The following is an 18322-nucleotide window of genomic DNA, read 5'->3' as shown; positions in this document are numbered from 1 at the left end:
TCAAACTGTTTTGGGTGTCTGTGAGTGTGCAGATTTGGGTAAATGTGGAAGACTAAAGCGTTGTTGTAGTATAGCTTTTTGGGCTTCCTGCATTGATAATCTAGCGACCCAGTTTTTATTTTGTCTTGAATCTATAGTTCAATTTGATTTCTTGGTCACCTGGATCATTGATATGGAAGAAGGCAATGGTAAGCAAGCATTCTGGTTCTTGCCTTTCTATTTAGCTGATAGTTAATTTATTCCGACATAATTTTTCGTTTCTGGTTTTCGAGCTTCTTTATGTGATGGGCATGTGTGCACACACCCATCAGTGCCTTATTAGACGAGATATACGTACAAATCCGAAACACATATAATATGCAAATACCCATTCTTTAAACTGAAAACAGTATGTTTCAATACAAGAAATGAGGAAATAGGAGAACCTTGTTATGATAATTTATCACATGTTTTCTGATGCAGTTGTAGAATCCAAGGATGGGACCATTTCTGCAGCATCGGCATATACAGGTCATCATGAAGGTCAGATTTTGCTAGGTTATGCTTGATAACAATATTTTATGCTACTTTTCAATGGATTTGTTCAATAGAAATCTGCATATAATTTGCAGAGTGATGTTCTTTTATGGATTTTTAGACAAACTTTTGTTTTTCAAAGATGAATTCTGCGATTAGAAATCTAATCCACAATAGAAAAAGCCACGAGGCATGGATGGGGAAAATTATTTAGCAGCTTTTCAAGTGGACAAATTTTTTAGCAGCTCCTCAAATGAGTCTCGTATCTGCTTCCTGAATTTCCTGTTTTTCGTTGTTGTTGCTCAGCTGTTCAAGACAGAGATATGAAATTCTTGACCAAGGCTGTTGAAGAAGCACACAATGCAGTTAATTGTGGCCATGGTGGGCCTTTTGGTGCGATCGTGGTTCGTAATGATGAGGTTAATGCGAGTTGTCACAACATGGTTCTCAAGAACATGGATCCCACTGCACATGCAGAGGTTTCGGAAAAATATTGGGGCAGCGTCTCCTCTTCTAGAACATCCCCGCAGTCTCAGTCTTCATGAAGAGGGAAGAGAAATACCACGGGAAGGTTAAGTCCCTCATTGATGGCTTGAGAGATTCTAGAGGCAAACCCTGGAAAGGATTTTCTCAATTAATAGAAAAAGTTGCTGTTAGGCCAGAGAAATTTATTGATCCTTATCCTAATACAACCCTGGCTAGCACTGTTATGCTGCAGGGCGTGACAGATGATGCAAATCAGAAAAAGGTTGCAGTAGAGAAACTGAAGGCCTTGTATGGTTGGGCTGATGAGAGCCTGATAGAGGATGTTTTAGTGGCTGTTAATTATGAGCTTGAACAAGCCTTTGCTTCCCTGGAGTGAATTAATGCTGACTTTTCGTTCAGTGTGAGTATGATATGAGTAAATGAAAGAAAGAAATTATTTTAACGAGTACAGGCTAAATTGGACATGACATTGACATTTGTGTCATTTTGTTTTGTGTTCAAGCTCTTCCGATATCTTCTCTGTTTCCGTTTGTCTATTTCATGGTAAGTTATTTGGTTTAATGCAAAATATTTTTCCCATTGGCCAATTTCATAGAAAGTTCTTTGGTTCAACGCAAAATATTAATCAAGTAGGGATCCATTTTCTGTTTAAATGAGAGGAAACGATTGTTGGACCAGAATCGTATATAAACAAAGGATTATTTGACTAGAATTTTATTTAAACAAAGTCAGTTTTAAATTTATTGTTGTAAGTACATTTGTTCATGTGATATCATTTTATTTTCAAAATAGAAATGCAGAAAATCAATGATTTACTTATGACACGGTGGTTGATTAGAGTAGTTCATGCAAAACTAGTTACAATTAATTCCATAGAAAATGTTATCTTTACAAATGCTACTATTACAAATGTTGCTAGCTGATGTAGATGTGCGAGCAAATACGTAGTTCACATAAACGAATAATGTTTGGTTTGATTTGGAAAGTCTGAATTAAGTACCGGGCTGTTTCATAGCTGTTGTATAAACTGTTGTATTGGGAAATCATCAAATGGCTGTTTTTGTTTTGGTGTGCACGGGATGTATTGCATATCCTATACACACCAGAATGTTCTGCCAAATACAAGTTTCGATCGTAACATAATGGTCAAAACCTTCAAGGCTTAAGGCCTTCCTATAATTGCTGTGATTTGCTGTGGGCCGTGGAATCGGAGAAACCAAAAGTGCTATCTTGTTTCTCCTCTTGGGCTTCTGCCATATAAGCCCACATAAGTTGCTTATATACCACGAAGGCCAATTCAAACAGAATGGAAATACAGAGCCTTCATGCTCGAGACTTTGACCATGGAAGAAGTCATTCAATATAAATTTCCTGATTAATTTCTTATATTCTCTGAAGTTAATTCTGTTAATCACTGGAATAAAGATTGGTGTAATTACAATACTTGGAGCTATATTTCTTATTATGTCGCCATAGTCCAGCAAACCAAACACTAATGGCAGCATGGCATAATTACAATACTTGGTGCTATATTTCTTATTATGTCGATATAGTCCAGCAAACCAAATACTGATGGCAGCATGGCTTGAGAATGGAACTTGAGACTTGCAGTAGACAATTTAATTGTCTTTGGTGTTTCACCACATGTTCAAGCCCTCCTACAACTATTATGCATAATGGGTTTTCAGCAATGAGAATAAGCCTTTATAGTCACACTTAGCAAAATAACTCTTCTATTGCAGCTAAATATTTATCCTATTTCACAAAAGATATGTATGTTTTGATGGAAACCCCAAAATCTCTGAATGTTTTTATTTTCCCATCTTAATCTTATGGAGAAAGTCTGTTTTGTGCAACATTTAACTGCAGCATTCCACTAGGCCATGCTTGAAAACAATGTGTAAATGGAATAATCAATTTGAGGATAATTTCATGATAATCAGCCCATAGAATTTTTTGTACGAGAGTCACTGCATGTCCCGAGTTTGACAATGCAGCTTCAATTTTTCTGTCACCTCCCTGCATTGTTATAGCATCTATCAGTTTCATCCCCAAGCAACAAATACTGAATAAATCCCAGCCAGAACTCTTCCTTAAAAGGCATGTTCTTTTTCAAGTGCAAAAGTTCAGAAAATTCAGAAAACCAAAAGATATATACAATATTCAAATTTTGATGAAAAAGTTATGGACAATTATATTGCCAGACAAGCTGATCATTATTGCATCAAAAAAAGACATATACTTACAATCAGGTGAAACTTTAAACATACATCATTGTTTAAATAGGCTGAAGGCCTTGAATCTGTTTTGAAAGAGTTTGCTTAATTTATATGCACTCACTTGTTCGACCCTACAGTCACTAATGTTGGCTTTAATAGACTGAAACAAACACACATATAAATAGACAGGAAGAATAAGAAGCAAGAAACACAGGGAAGCATAACCCCCGAACCGGAAATTCATTAGATTATAGCATCCCCATATTACATTTAGTGTACAACTCACCTCTTATATAACTATGGGCGATGGTAACAGTTATGTCAAACTCGTTATTCCATTTTAAACAACCACATAACTGTTTATCCCTATGGTTCATCTCTAACTAACTTCATTTCTCCGATCACAAGTAAGAGTTACTCCAACAACTAACCTTCCGATAGTATACATAGCTCACGTAGGGTAGGGAAAATAACCATACAAACCTAAATAAAGTATCTATGCATTCAGAATATGCACTACATCATAAACATCAGGGCACAACCCTAATTAGAGTATAAATCACATGACTGGTATACAATGGTTCTTGGGATTGCAATTGCAACCCTTGAATTTTCAAGTGAACCGATATGAGGATACAACCAATACTACATACAAACCTAAATAAAGTATCTATGCATTCAGAATATGCACTACATCATAAACATCAGGGCACAACCCTAATTAGAGTATACATCACATGACTGGTATACAATGGTTCTTGGGATTGCAATTGCAACCCTTGAATTTTCGAGTGAACCGATATGAGGATACAACCAATACTACATGAGAAACATGCGTGTGTTTATAGAAGTAGGGAGTTGTATTGACAAAAAAAATTAAGACATAAGGCCTTGACTATACCTGTAAGGCATTAGATTATGAAATGGAGAAACTTTAATTCTGATATGGCAGTTTCTTGATGCAGCCCCCTCTAAAAATTTACAAAAAGAGACTTATAACCTAGTGTATTCCAACAACCGTATCTATAAGAGAACTTGTGTACAAACTGAACCTCTAGCTTCTTACAAACAACAAATGCAAGATTACAAAATTTTGAAGAATTATTGGCTACTAGCCTCACCATTGGGATGGCAGCATGCTTTTTTCGAGGGTTGCCTCTTCATGCCACCAATGCCTGCCTTTCCCTGGTGCAAGATTATCTCTGACTTCCTTGATTTCTCTCACTTACTCTGTCAAATGATATGATCAGCTGACGTAACAGGTCCATAAAGTCCTCATTCATCAAACTTTGGTCTCCACTTCTGGGATTCAGTCAGCTTGCTGATTATTATGTGCATTAAGCCAATTGATTTTCTTTATAATTTCTCCACACATTTGGTGCATTGTTCCATGTTTGTGTGTTTGTGTGGGGTTACAGAAATAGGGAGCTGTATCGAAAAAAAATCTAAGACACAAGACCTCAACTATACCTGTAAGGCCTTCGGTTCTGAAATGGAGGGGCTTTGCATCTGATATGGCAATTTCTTAATATGGCCCCTCTCCAAGAATTTAAAAAAGAGAATAATAACCTACTGTATTCCAACCACCATACCTATATGAGTGCTTGTATATAAACTGAAACTCGACTTCTAACAGAACAACAAGGGGAAGATTTTAAAATTTTGAAGAACTATTGGCTACTAGCCTCATCATTGGGATGTCAAGCATGTTTTGTCAGAGGGTTGCCTCTTCATGCCACCAGCGCTTGGACTTCCATAGTCTAAGATGGATTCTCTCTAACCATGTTGATTTCCATCACTTGCTCTCCCAATGATTTGATCAGCTGGTGTAACACCAGAATAGAGTCCTCAATTGTGCAGTCTTTTGCCTCCACTTTTGGGATTTGTTCATCTTCTTGATTATTATGTGCATTGAGCCGATTGAGTTTCTCTATCTATTGTCCATGCATTTTGTCCATTGGTCTATTGATTTTCTTAACTGTTTCCTCTAACTCTTCTAGATCAGTGAACCCCTCATCACATTCTTGAGTCTTTATGTGTACCTCTCCAACTTCCACAACTATAATTGGTTGATAACAACAATTGCAGTTCATTGTGGAGAACCCAAGGGTTTTGCTAGTGAGCTATTAGTGAGAAGTGTTTGAAATTTTACCCACTAGTAAGTTTCCATTTGAGGAATGGTACCTTTAACACTGAGAGCGAGGGTTAGGTAAATTCATTAAATGCAATTGATCCTTAACTCAACCTTTCTACTCGGTTTGAGTTGGGGGGGGGGGGTGTAATCCAATAACTTGTAGCAGGGGAATGGTGATGCAATTCTCACGCCCAAGTATTGACATGACATGACCAATATGTTCCATTTACTTGATCAGAGTTCTGAAGGAAGTGGCCCTCTATTGCCTGAGTCCTTGGGTTTTGAAAATTTACATGTGACAGTTTCAAGAGGACACATGCCAACTGCTCCCCCTGAGCCAGAATGGGAGGAAGATGATGTAATTTGAAACATCCAAAGGAAGCATTGTGGATGCTCAAGTATATTTTGCCAGCCTATTTCCATGAAGTCCATTGAATTTTTTTAAGGTGATCATTACTGATAATTGGGAAGGCATGAACATATATTATCATCGCTTGTTTTCAAGCAGGGCTGCAAATCGACATTCAAGGGAAGCTGAAAGAGCTTATTTGCGAGGTGATCACAGCACTGCTAGGAATATTTCTCTAAAATCAAAAGAGGAACATTTGGCTACAGATAAACTAAATGCTAAGGCAGTGGCAGATATTCTTCAAATTAGAAATGAAAAACATAAGGACATTTGGAAGTTAGATCTCCATGGGCTTCATGCAGCAAAAGCGGTGCAGGCCTTGGAATTGCTATTGGAATTGGGCGCACCCGTTGTTTACTACTAAGGGAAAAAGAGGTGGTCACCCTTGGTTGGTGATGGTCGTTGGGGTTCCATACCCACTATATAGGAGCAGCTGAGAGGTGAGGACAGGACAAGACATATCGTAGAAGGAAAAAAGTTCCAATCTTCTTCTCATCTTGTACTGTCCTCCTTGCGAGTCGCTTTAATTCCACGCGAAATTTTTATACATGATAGACTCAGTCCGTATTAGACCATCAATTCAATTCGTGTTTCAGGTCCCTCTGTTGATTTTGGGAGGTAAGATTCTCTGATCCCATTCTCATATTTCATATAAGTTTTATTAGTGGGACACTTGTTTTCAGGAGCTTTTCCATTTTATTTTCAGTGGGTCGTATCTGAAACTGGGATCCGGTGGACCCATTACAATCCTATTTTTTACTATGCATTATCCTCTGTGTTTCTGAACGCAATTTTGCCAATTGGGGTAGGTAGAGAAGACAGCTAATACGTCTATAAGGAACGCGAGTGCAAGTTGTGGGGGCATCAAACTGTTTTGGGTGTCTGTGAGTGTGCAGATTTGGGTAAATGTGGAAGACTAAAGCGTTGTTGCAGTATAGCTTTTTGGGCTTCCTGCATTGATAATCTAGCGACCCAATTTTTATTTTGTCTGGAATCTATAGTTCAATTTGATTTCTTGGTCACCTGGATCATTGATATGGAAGAAGCCAATGGTAAGCAAGCATTCTGGTTCTTGCCTTTTTATTTAGCTGAAAGTTAATTTATTCCGACATAATTTTTCGTTTCTGGTTTTCGAGCTTGTTTATTTGATGGGCATGTGTGCACACACCCATCAATGCCTTATTAGACGAGATACACCTACAAACCCAAACACATATAATATGCAAATACCCATTCTTTAAACTGAAAACAGTGTGTTTCAATACAAGAAATGAGGAAATAGGAGGACCTTGTTATGACAATTTATCACATGTTTTCTGATGCAGTTGTAGAATCCAAGGATGGGACCATTTCTGCAGCATCGGCATATACAGGTCATCATGAAGGTCAGATTTTGCTAGGTTATGCTTGATAACAATATTTTATGCTATTTTTCAATGGATTTGTTCTATTTGGGATCATGAAGATCGGTGCAGAAATCTGCATATAATTTGCAGAGTGATGTTCTTTTACGGATTTTTAGACAAACTTTTGTTTTTCAAAGATGAATTCTGCGATTTGAAATCTAATCCACAATAGAAAAAGCCACGAGGCATGGATGGGGAAAATTATTTAGCAGCTTTTCAAGTGGACAAAGTTTTTAGCAGCTCTTCAAATGAGTCTCGTATCTGCTTCCTGAATTTCCTGTTTTTCGTTGTTGTTGCTCAGCTGTTCAAGACAGAGATATGAAATTCTTGACCAAGGCTGTTGAAGAAGCACACAATGCAGTTAATTGTGGCCATGGTGGGCCTTTTGGTGCGATCGTGGTTCGTAATGATGAGGTTATTGCGAGTTGTCACAACATGGTTCTCAAGAACATGGATCCCACTGCACATGCAGAGGTTTCGGAAAAATATTGGGGCAGCGTCTCCTCTTCTAGGACATCCCCGCAGTCTCAGTCTTCATGAAGAGGGAACAGAAATACCACGGGAAGGTTAAGTCCCTCATTGATGGCTTCAGAGACTCCGGTATTCAACTCATCTGAATACGAAAGAATTTTCATTCGCCATTTTTTAATTTTTCAGATGGGAAAAAAACCTATATTTGATCATAAAATTACTCCATGGTTATAACACTAGATGCCAACAAAATATTGCTGTACATTGCCCAATGGGTTTCTGTTGGTGATGTGCCATGCCGGAGTTCGCAGCTGGATAATGTATGTGATGGTTAACCCGTTTGGGAATTAGGTCTCTGCATAGGTCAATGAGACTGAAGGATACAATTAATATGAGTACAATGTGGGAGTGCAAAGGCAACTCTTAGAAAATGCCAAAGTTCAATCTAAAATAACATGAAATGAAGTAAAAAAAGGATACATAATAGGATAGCCACAGTGAAGTTTAGTATTGTTATCCACATGAACATTAACTAAGAAAAAGAAGGCTGACCATACTTATTGAAAAAAAATAATACATAATATCAAGTCTTTCTCACCATCTCTTCTCTATTTCAGTGAAAGTGATATGTGAAAACCCATCAATCTCTGATGTAAGTTTCATGTCTGTTAAGCAAGTCACATGATGGTTGTTTTGTAATTTTTCTCTGTGTTAGGACAGCTTGATCATTTTCATGAGAAATGCAAGGGTGTCGCTCTTCTTAGACACCGGTACCACTATCCAATTAGGAGAACTTTAGAGGTTGTAAACAATTATACGAGAGACTGTGTACAATTGGATGATCTTTGGGCGCTGAATTACTTAACCAAAATTGGCAGTGAAGGTCAAGTGAACTCATAAGTTATTTTGTTTTCTCTATTCTAAAATTTGAAACTGAATTCAAAACCTTCATTGTTTTCCTTACACATTTGTTCTTCTTGGTACTGTTTTCTATGGAGGGTCCTTGCTTGAATCCCCTTGTTTTGTATGGAGGGTTCTTGCTTGAATCCCCTTGTTTTGTATGGAGGGTTCTTGCTTGAATCCCCTTTGTTATTTTATTTTTGGATGAACCTAAATAAAATCTTTCCCCATTTCTACTTTCTACTTTTGAGTGTGTAGAAAAAGGTGAATTGATATCCTTCAGTATCTTTCCAGAAACCCTAGATTCCTCAACAGCTGCTAAAAGGTCCCTACTAATAATGTGCCACAGTTTTTGGTAGAAATCAATAGGGAAACCAACAGGCCTGGGGCCCTTACCAATTTCCATTGAGTACACAACTGATCTCAGTTCATCCTGGACGAGGACCCATGTCTAGTCAGCAACTGCTAAAAGGTCCCTACTAATAATGTGCCACAGTTTTTGGTAGAAATCAATAGGGAAACCAACAGGCCTGGGGCCCTTACCAATTTCCATTGAGTACACAACTGATCTCAGTTCTTCCTGGACGAGGACCCATGTTTAGTCTGCTATCGGGATTTGAGATATCAGAAGGCTCTGTTAGCAGGTTTTGGTGGTAAGATTTTGCTGTTGTCTTAATACACAGAGCTGATCTGAGTTCTTCTTTCCAGCCTTATTCTAGATGTCTTGTTTGCTTCTCTTCTCCCTTCGGTAGTTGTGTGAAAGAAAGCAGTTGTCACGGACCAGAGCTTTCCCCCTTCACGGTTCATTCATCAGACAGCACCAGTAGGCTATGATATCCTCATGGCTGTGCCTTTATGGTCCTCAGACCTTTCTATTCTTTTTCCTCATGGCTAAGATCTTGTTTTTAGATATATAGGTCCATTTTTATAGGAGATTGCTTTTGCACTCCCCTTTCGAGCAATTGTATGTATGTGGAAGGAAAAGCAATTATGATATCACTATTGATTTGCCAAACCATTGTTATGTACTTTTTCAGGTCTGAAGATGTGTAACTTGTGGTTTAGCTTGGTACATTATCTTGTATACCAGTTTACTTTGAATTAGTAAATATCATAAGCCCAGTAGCGATTTAAGTGTATGTCTGCATGGCAAACTGCATTGGGCTTGAACTTTTATAAAAAATTAAGTTGTATTTAAAGGAATATGGTGTCCAAAAAAAATATAACTCCAAACATCAAATCTCTTTGCTCCTTCTAGGCTTGAACCAACATCTCTTTAAGAGATTCAACAATTCTAATTTAATAATCCTATCGGCCTCTCTTTGTACCTTTTGGGACAATTGCTAGTTATTACACATCGTGGTCATTCCTTATGGACATTGTGACTATAAGGACTATAAGGTTTCAAATGTCTGCGTAGCGTTAAAACCGGGGTTCCAGGGTAGCATTGAGTGGTTCTGATAACGTGTGTTATTTTTTCTAGATACCGAATTTCACTAACTTCCATTATGAATGGAAAGACGCCAGCATTATGCGATTTTCAATGGCAAAGATCTCGGTCTGTGCTTTGGCATTATGCGATTTTCAATGGCAAAGATCTCGGTCTGTGCTTTGGCAATGCCCTATGCGCTGGCCATGCGAGAGGATTCATTTTTTGGGAGCATGGAGTGCATGATTAGGGCAATGGTAACATTGTCGGACTACTAAGGTTGCTTCTAGTTCCATGTTAAATTGCTTGCTTTGGGTATCAATTCAAAGCCAAATCTGAAATGGTGTTCCTCCCTGGTTAAATCACAACGCCCACTATTCGATGCCTGAGTAGGTCGCATTTTCCAACCGTGATTTACAGGTGTGAGGTATGATTTTAACAAGGTCGCCAAGTCACATAATAGGAGAGATTGCATGGAACATTAGCTACACCAAGTGCGACTATGTGACTTGGCCACTTGGGAATAGGACCTAGAGTCGCGAATCAAAATGGGTTGCAGTTACTGGGCATATTGCTGGAAAATCATTACGACCTAGCGAACTAACATTACGGTTAAGGTCGCATCGAAGGTTGGCAGCATGCGAATTGTGACGTAGTTGGCACTTTTCTATTACGGGTTACATTTTCCATATGATCTCCCTGCCATATCAGCACATAAATTTCAATATCCATTTTACATCAAATCTGGTTACCATCTCGAATATATTCCTCCTCTTTTCATCATAAGAAAAACCTTTGTCCCTCAGACTCCAAAATAGTCCCTTAATTATAGGCCCAAAACTAGCATCATGGTCATTTCCTCTTCAGAATCGACATGCCTCGATGCCAAAGATCTCGGTCTATGGTATTGGTTCTGTCCTCTGCACTACTGCTAAAAGGGATCTGGAACTGGACCTGTTACTCATGCCATTACTTATATATCCTACTCTCAACTGCGCTAACAATCCTTTACTTATATATCCTACTCTCAACTGCGCTAACAATCCTTTACTCTCTACCCTTGTTGTCTTACGATTATTTAATGTATCACTCCCTTGTGTGAAAACACCAAAATAATGCGACCCACAGGAGAGTCTAATAAGCGACAGGTTCCTTGAGTTATTTTTTCAACGCATCGTGTTGTTGCTGATACGCTCAACAACTCATGGATTTGTCACCACTTTGTGCTTCGTCATTGAAGCATGGTTTATGCACAACGTGATTTTGTCCAATACGTTGCATATACATAATTGCAGCACTTTGATCTTCAATGCCTGGCTCGCTTGATGCATCTGACGTGTGTTCAACGTGTTGTTAATAGGCATGGTCTCAATTCTTCTAACACTATTCTGAGAGTTGTGTGATCCTCAACCAATTTTATAAATGGGTTATTATAAATAGGTTATACTAAATTCCTAAAACACAATAATCATTCCATAGCCGATTCTCTAAGGGCGGCACATACTCAATTTGTTTTTATCTTATTTACTTCATTTTTGTTTGAAATGCGAGAACGAATTGTGTAAAAATAAGTAAATCTTTATTAGTTATTGCTAGTTAGGTTTATATCGAATAGCAGTTATCTAACGTAGGCGAGGCTGTTATAAAACTGATGAATATTTGAAATAGTGTAATCATGGAAAATCATTCTTGATTAAATAAAGATTTAATCGCTTGCCCGTGGATGTTTCCATATCGTGGTTACATGTGTGATATTTTTTTGTTTCCATTCAGCGTTCATTTCATTTCTTTCTTGCATAATTCACTACTGGAACCAGCAAGTGGTATTAGGGGTATTAGGGGTCGAGGGACGCACTGTGTATTTGTGAAAGCTTAAATGCAGTGTATATTGGTTGCTGCCAAGGGGATCGATTGCTTGGAAAAGGTGATGCCCCTTCCATGTCGTTTTTTTTGTAAGTCCCTGTCGCCATTGTTAATGAAGAAGGAGGCATGTGTTGGAGCCACTTCAGCCTATTGGTGGTCGTGCTGTCCGAGAAATCTTGAATGCAGTGCATTGAAACAGCTGGCCTATTCAGAGCCGCCTAGAATTGCGTTGAAGCCTATTGGCCTATGCAAAGCCACACGCCATCGTTGGATGAACGTTGTTGAGGGGAAATTGCCGCAAAGCATTCATTGTTGGCATCGCAAAGAATTCATCGTTGCAGGAACGCACGGTGCCATAGAGCATTCGTCATTGGTGGCGTTGTCCATCGTTGGAGGAACACATAGTGTCATAGAGCAGTCCAGAGGAACAGTCGAGTTTGACGAACAGTCTAATTTTTATTGAGCGGTCTTGTGAAATACATAGCCCAGTAAGAAAGTTGCAGATCAATCTGTTTGCAAATCAAGGAGCAGTTTGTTGTTTTTCTTGAATAAGGAAGAGGAGTCCACTGCTATTGCGTGAAGAGGGTTTCTGAAGGAAAAACCAATATTGTTTCTAACTGAAAAATCCGAGTATTTGTGAAAAATTATTCCTTTCTTTTTGAAAGCAAATCTTTTCAAAAATTATTTGTTGTGAGTTCAGAAAACCAAAAAACTATAATGGTTTTTCATTAAATTGAAAAAAATAATTTTTCTGATTTTCATTAAATTGAAAAAAAAAAGAAATTTTTTTTGGGAAAGGAACAAAATTGTGGAATTCTTTTAAGTAACATAAATTGGAGTAGTTTTTTTGTTCAGTTTTTTTAAGAAAAGAAAATAAAAAGGAAACTCAAGTAACCAGGAAACCCTAGGTGAAAGAAAGAAACCCTAGGAGGAAGGATTAGTAAGAAAGAAATCGCAAAAATGACGAATGCAAAGTTCGAGGTGGAGAAATTCACCAGCAAGAACAACTTTGCTTTATGGAAACTGAGAGTTAGGGATTTGTTGGTGCAACAAGGGTTGCACAAAGCATTAGATGGGGTGAAGAAGAAACCTGTTGGCATGACAGATTTGGACTAGGAGGACTTGGATCCCCGACCTCTCAGTACCATCAGGTTATGCCTGGCGGGTGAAGTTCTTTTCAATATAGTTGAAGAAACATCAACAGCAGGTTTGTGGGAAAACTAGAAACTTTATATATGACCAAATCATTAGCCAATAGAATTTATCTAAAAAGACAATTGTACAATCTTCAGATGAAGGAGGGTACAAAAATTATAGAACATTTAAATTTTTTTAATACAATTATTTGCCAATTTTCAGATATGGAAGTTAAATTTCAGGAGGAAGATAAAGCTATCACCTTATTGTGTTCCCTCCCTGAGTCATGGGACCACTTTGTTACCTCTATCAGTTTGAGCACAGTTAAGTCCTTGGAATTTGATTCAGTTGTGGGAGCGTTGTTAGCTCAAGAAGTAAGGAAGAAGTCCCAAGTTGAAACTTCTGCATCAGAAGACATGGTAGCCAGAGGATGTTCAAAAGAAAGAGGGGAGAAAACAAGGGGCTCTTCCAGGTCTAATCAAAGGGTAAAAAGTGTAAAGCCAAATGTTGGTACTGCAATAAAATTGGACACTTCAGGAAAGACTGTCGGAAATATAAAGAGTCTGATAATCTAAAGAAGGTAGCAAATAAAGTTGATTCATGTATGATATATAAAGTTTCATCTGCTAAAGAATTATGTATGATAGATGAAACTTAACCTGTATGTAATGTCTCTTAGAATTTTGAAATTTGGTTATTAGACTCTGATGTTTCTCATCACATGAGTCCACACAAAAATTGGTTTACTTAATATGAAGTTGTAAATGGTAGTTTTGTGTTTATGGGTAATAATGTATCATGTTAGACTGTTGGGATGAGAAATATTAGGATTAAAATGTATGATAACACAGTTAGAACACTAACTAGTGCTAGACATGTACCTGAATTGAAGAAAAGTTTTATTTCTTTGGGAGTTTTAGACTTGGATGGTTATAAGTTTATAAGTTAGAATGGAGTGTTGAAACTCTCAAAAGGTGCTCTAGTTGTTATGAAAGCAGAAAAGGTAGAAAGTGTTTACAGACTATAAGGAAGTACTCAGGCCAGTGAAGCAGCAATTGTGTCAGAGAAAGAAGAAGAAAAAATACTCACCTATGCAATCATCGATTGGGTCACATGAGTGAGAAAGGTCTTTAGGTATTGATTAACCGTAAATTACTTCATGTTTTGAAATCCTTGAAGTTGCATTTCTATAAATATTGTGTGTATGGAAAGTAGTGTAAACAAAGGTTTAAAAGTAGAAGTCATAATAGTAAAGAAAATTTGGACTATATTCATTCTGATCTGTGGGGACCATCTCCCATTGTATCGTATGGAGGAGCTTTATATTTATTGATGTTTATTGATGATTTCTCTCAAAAAGTTTGGGTCTTTATGTTAAGAAAGATAGTTGATGTATTCAATGTCTTTAATCAATTTAAAGCAATGGTAGAAAAAAGAATAGACAAATAAATTAAATTTTAAGAACTGACAATAGTGGTGAATTTACTTCTCTAGAATTTGAACAATACTGTAAGGAAGACGGAATTGTTAGACATAAAATTGTTGTTTATACTCACCAAAATGGTGTCGCTGAATGTATGAATCAGACTCTTATGGAAAGAGCTAGAAGCATGATTAGAAATGCTAACCTGCAAAAGGAGTTGTGGGCAGAAGTAGTATCCACTGATTGTTATTTAGTTAATAGGTCACCTTCAGTGGCAATTAATTTGAAAATTACTGAAGAAGTTTGGTTAGGTCAGTCTTGTGATTATTCACATTTAAGGATATTTGGTTGTGATGCCTATGCTATTATTCCTAAAAATCAATGTTCAAAATTAGATCCAAAATCGAAATATTATGTCTTTGTTGGGTATGACTATGTGGTGAACAGATACAGGTTGTGGGATCCTACGTCGCGGAAGATAGTAATTAGTAGAGATGTAACATTTGATGAATCTTATCTTTTAAAATCAAATGTTGAAAGAATTGAATAGGAACAAGTATCGCAAAATCAACAAATTTAGTTAGAGGCTAGACCTTTTTTCGAAAGTTGAAAGGAAGGAGAGACTTCTAGAGGAAAAGGTGAGAAAGATACAAAGGAAATTGTTGAAGTTTTTGAACCAATTCAACACCCAATCACTTTAAGAAGGTCTACAAGGGAAAGAAAAACTCCCGAAAGGTGTGAAGATTATGCTTCATCTTTTTCTTTGCTTACTGAAGATGGAGAACCTTCTTGTTATTAGGAAGCAGTGGATGATACTGATAGAGAAAAATGGAAAATGACTATGGAAAAAGAAATGGATTTCTTAGCCAAGAACAATACCTCGGAACTTGTAGAACTTCCTGAAGGGAGAAGTGTTGTTGGATGCAAATGCGTTTTAAAATTGAGATGGAAAGTTGATGGAAGTATTGAAAGGTATAAGGCGAGACTGGTAGCAAAAGGGTATTCTCAGGTTGAAGGTATTGACTTTCATGATATTTTTTCACCAGTTGTAAAAGAAAAACAATCTATTCGTACTATGTTGGCACTAACTACATTACTTAACCTTGAGTTAGAACAGTTAGATGTTAAAACAACCTTTCTACATGGTGATTTGGATGAAGAAATATATATGGAAAAACCAGAAGGTTTTGTACAAGATCGTAGCAGAAGATTAGTTTGCAAGCTCAGGAAATCATTATATGGCCTGAGGTAGTCTCCTAAACAATGGTACAGGAAGTTTGAATCCTTCATGGTGAGCCAAAACTTTATTATAAGTGAGTATGATCATTGTGTAGACTTCAATAGTTTTAGTGGCATATTCATTACCTTAGTTTTATATGTTGATCAATAAGTTAAAGGCTCAACTCTCTAGGACGTTTGATATGAAGGATATTGGAGTAGCAAAACATATCTTGGGCATAGAGATACATATAGACAGGAAAAACGGTAAGTTTTGGTTATCACAACAAAAGTATGTGGAAAGAGTACTTGAAAAGTTTGATATGAAAAATGCAAAACCTGCTAATGTTTCATTAGCTTCCCACTTTAAGCTTTCTTTGGTTTTGAGTCTTAGAACTGATGAAGAAGAAGTATATGTCTCATGTACCATATGCTAATGTTGTAGGCAACTTAACGTATGCAATGGTATCTACAAGATCTCACATTTCACATGCAGTTGGAGTTGTCAGCAAGTTCATGGAAAATCTAGGTGAAGAACATTGGCGAGGAGTGAAATTGGTGCTTCGGTATTTAAGAGGCACAAGTGATCATTGCATCATCTTTAATGGTAGTAACGGATCAGTTTGCGGATATGTCGATGCTAATTATGTAGGTGATTTAGACAAAAGCAGATCTACTACAGGTTATGTCTTTACTCTTGCAGGTGGAGCAATTAGTTGGATGTCAAATCATCAAGAAACAATTGCATTGTCCACTACCGAAGTAGAGTATATAGTTGTTTTAGATGCCAGTAAAGAAGAAATATGGTTAAAGGGTCTACTTGATGAGATTCGAAAGACACATGAGAGAGTGAATGTATTTTGTGATAGTGAGAGTGTTATTCACTTAGCTACAAATCCAGCTTATCATAGCAAGACCGAGCACATTGATGTAAGGTATCATTTTCTGAGACATGTGATCGATGGTGGAAAAGTAGCTCTCAAGAAGGTCCATACATGGGAGAATTGTGGAGACATATTCACGAAGCCAGTTACAGTAGAGAATCTACGATAGTGTTTAGCTTTTCTTGGCTTGCAGAAGAGATGATGAATGGGCATGGGCAATGGATTAGGAAAATTGTTTTCAAGGTGGAGTTTGTTGAAATGTGACAACGAATTGTGTAAAAATGAGTAAATCTTTATTAGTTAATGCTAGTTAGTTTTATATCCCATAGAAGTTATGTAATGGAGGAGAGGCTCTTATAAAATTGATGAATGCCCGAGATAATGTAATCATGGAGAATCATTCTTGATTAAACAAAGATCCAGTCCCTTACCCCGTGGATGTTTCCTTGACACACTGTGAAGGTTTTTCCACGTAAAAAATTGTGTTTACTTGTGTGATCTTTTTTTTGGTTTCAATTCAGTTTTCATTTCATTTCTTTCTTGCTTCATTAACTGCTCGAACCAACAATTTCTAAGTTTCTTTGCAATGACAATGAATGTGGGGTATATGACGAGAGCTAGAAAAATTAAAAAGTGATAATAAGAGTGCAGATGCTTGAGGGAAGGAAGTTTGATAGGGAGATGCGGAAAGGGATAGGTCTATTTGGTGCCGCATTTTGAAAAGTAACTTGCAATTTCCATCTGGAAAACCCTAGTATGTATAACTATCTCCATGATCGCAATGGTTCGCTATATGAAGGCGTAGGGTGGGAAGAGCCTTTTATAACCACTGTCACTAAAATACATCATGCGAGTGTCATCATACAACATCATTTTGAATGATTATCACCAGGGTGGAAAAATTTGTTTTACAAAGATGTTGGATTGAAAGAGCTTCAGATGACCATTACTTACTATGCCCCAAGATTAACATTATGAAAACGAAAATGACTCGAGATGGTGCAAGAGCTATTGGATTTTTGTTGGGGATAATGCTTAATTTTGTTATGTAATTGCTAACAAATTAGTTATTGGATTTTGTGTATTGTGTGCATATTGTTCAGTGCATTTATCTTCTCTTTTGATAAGTAGTCATGAATGCCATTGCAGGGGCTTAAGATTTATTGTATGGACATGTACCATTTTCTTCAGTTATTAACATAAATAAAGGTTACATTTCCATATTCCATTGTGTTCATTATTTTGACAACAACTAGAACACCTAAATGTGCCAAATCGTTTGATTATTTCGTTGTACAGGATACTAGAGTATTTAAGATGGATCTATGTTGTTTTAACAATAATACTTTCTTATTCCATGTTATCTTACTTTGCATTAGTAAATCCTTCTTTTTTAAGTGCTCAGCCAAAGTCAAGCTTAGAATTCTTCTAACAAAAAATTGTGTATACAAGTAGTTATATGTAACCTCTACAAAAGGTTCATGTAATCATTAATAAAGAGTGTCTTACGTATAGAGTAGGAAATGCATGTATTAAGAAGTTAAAAATGGGGGTTATCCCTCCCCAGTAGCTTACAAACATGCTTAACCTACTTTAATATTTCTGATTAGTTATATGATAGCTTGTAAACACATCATTTGCAGAGATTTTCTACTAAGAAAATTATTGTATTTATAATTCCACTAGTTCAACTATTTAGGAATTTTTGTCATCTTTTATAGATATCTTCATACCTATCTTTGCTCTCTTCAAAATACTGTCAAATATATATATATATATATATATATATATATATATATATATATATATATATATATATATATATAT

At 36.9% G+C, this 18322-nt stretch overlaps 2 protein-coding genes across 2 annotated transcripts; both read left to right on the top strand.

Moving 5' to 3' along the window:
• Positions 1–1810, top strand: LOC149224035 (guanosine deaminase-like). The gene is made up of 3 exons (XM_089383465.1): positions 1–188; positions 463–522; positions 823–1810. The coding sequence occupies exons 1-3, from the start codon at positions 173–175 to the stop codon at positions 1059–1061; spliced, it is 315 nt and encodes a 104-aa protein (XP_089239591.1). The 5' UTR covers positions 1–172; the 3' UTR covers positions 1062–1810.
• A 4805-nt stretch (positions 1811–6615) lies between these two features.
• On the top strand, positions 6616–7774 carry LOC149224034 (guanosine deaminase-like). Its single transcript, XM_089383464.1, has 3 exons — positions 6616–6816; positions 7090–7149; positions 7472–7774. Exons 1-3 carry the CDS (start codon positions 6801–6803, stop codon positions 7708–7710), a joined length of 315 nt encoding a protein of 104 aa, XP_089239590.1. The 5' UTR covers positions 6616–6800; the 3' UTR covers positions 7711–7774.
• Positions 7775–18322: the final 10548 nt, after the last annotated feature.

This window comes from Pinus tabuliformis, chromosome Q, assembly GCF_031772625.1.
Source record: "Pinus tabuliformis cultivar Carrire ecotype Pingquan chromosome Q, CPIR1, whole genome shotgun sequence".
Classification (NCBI taxonomy): Eukaryota; Viridiplantae; Streptophyta; class Pinopsida; order Pinales; family Pinaceae; genus Pinus; species Pinus tabuliformis.
This window is presented reverse-complemented; position numbering and strand designations above follow the sequence as displayed.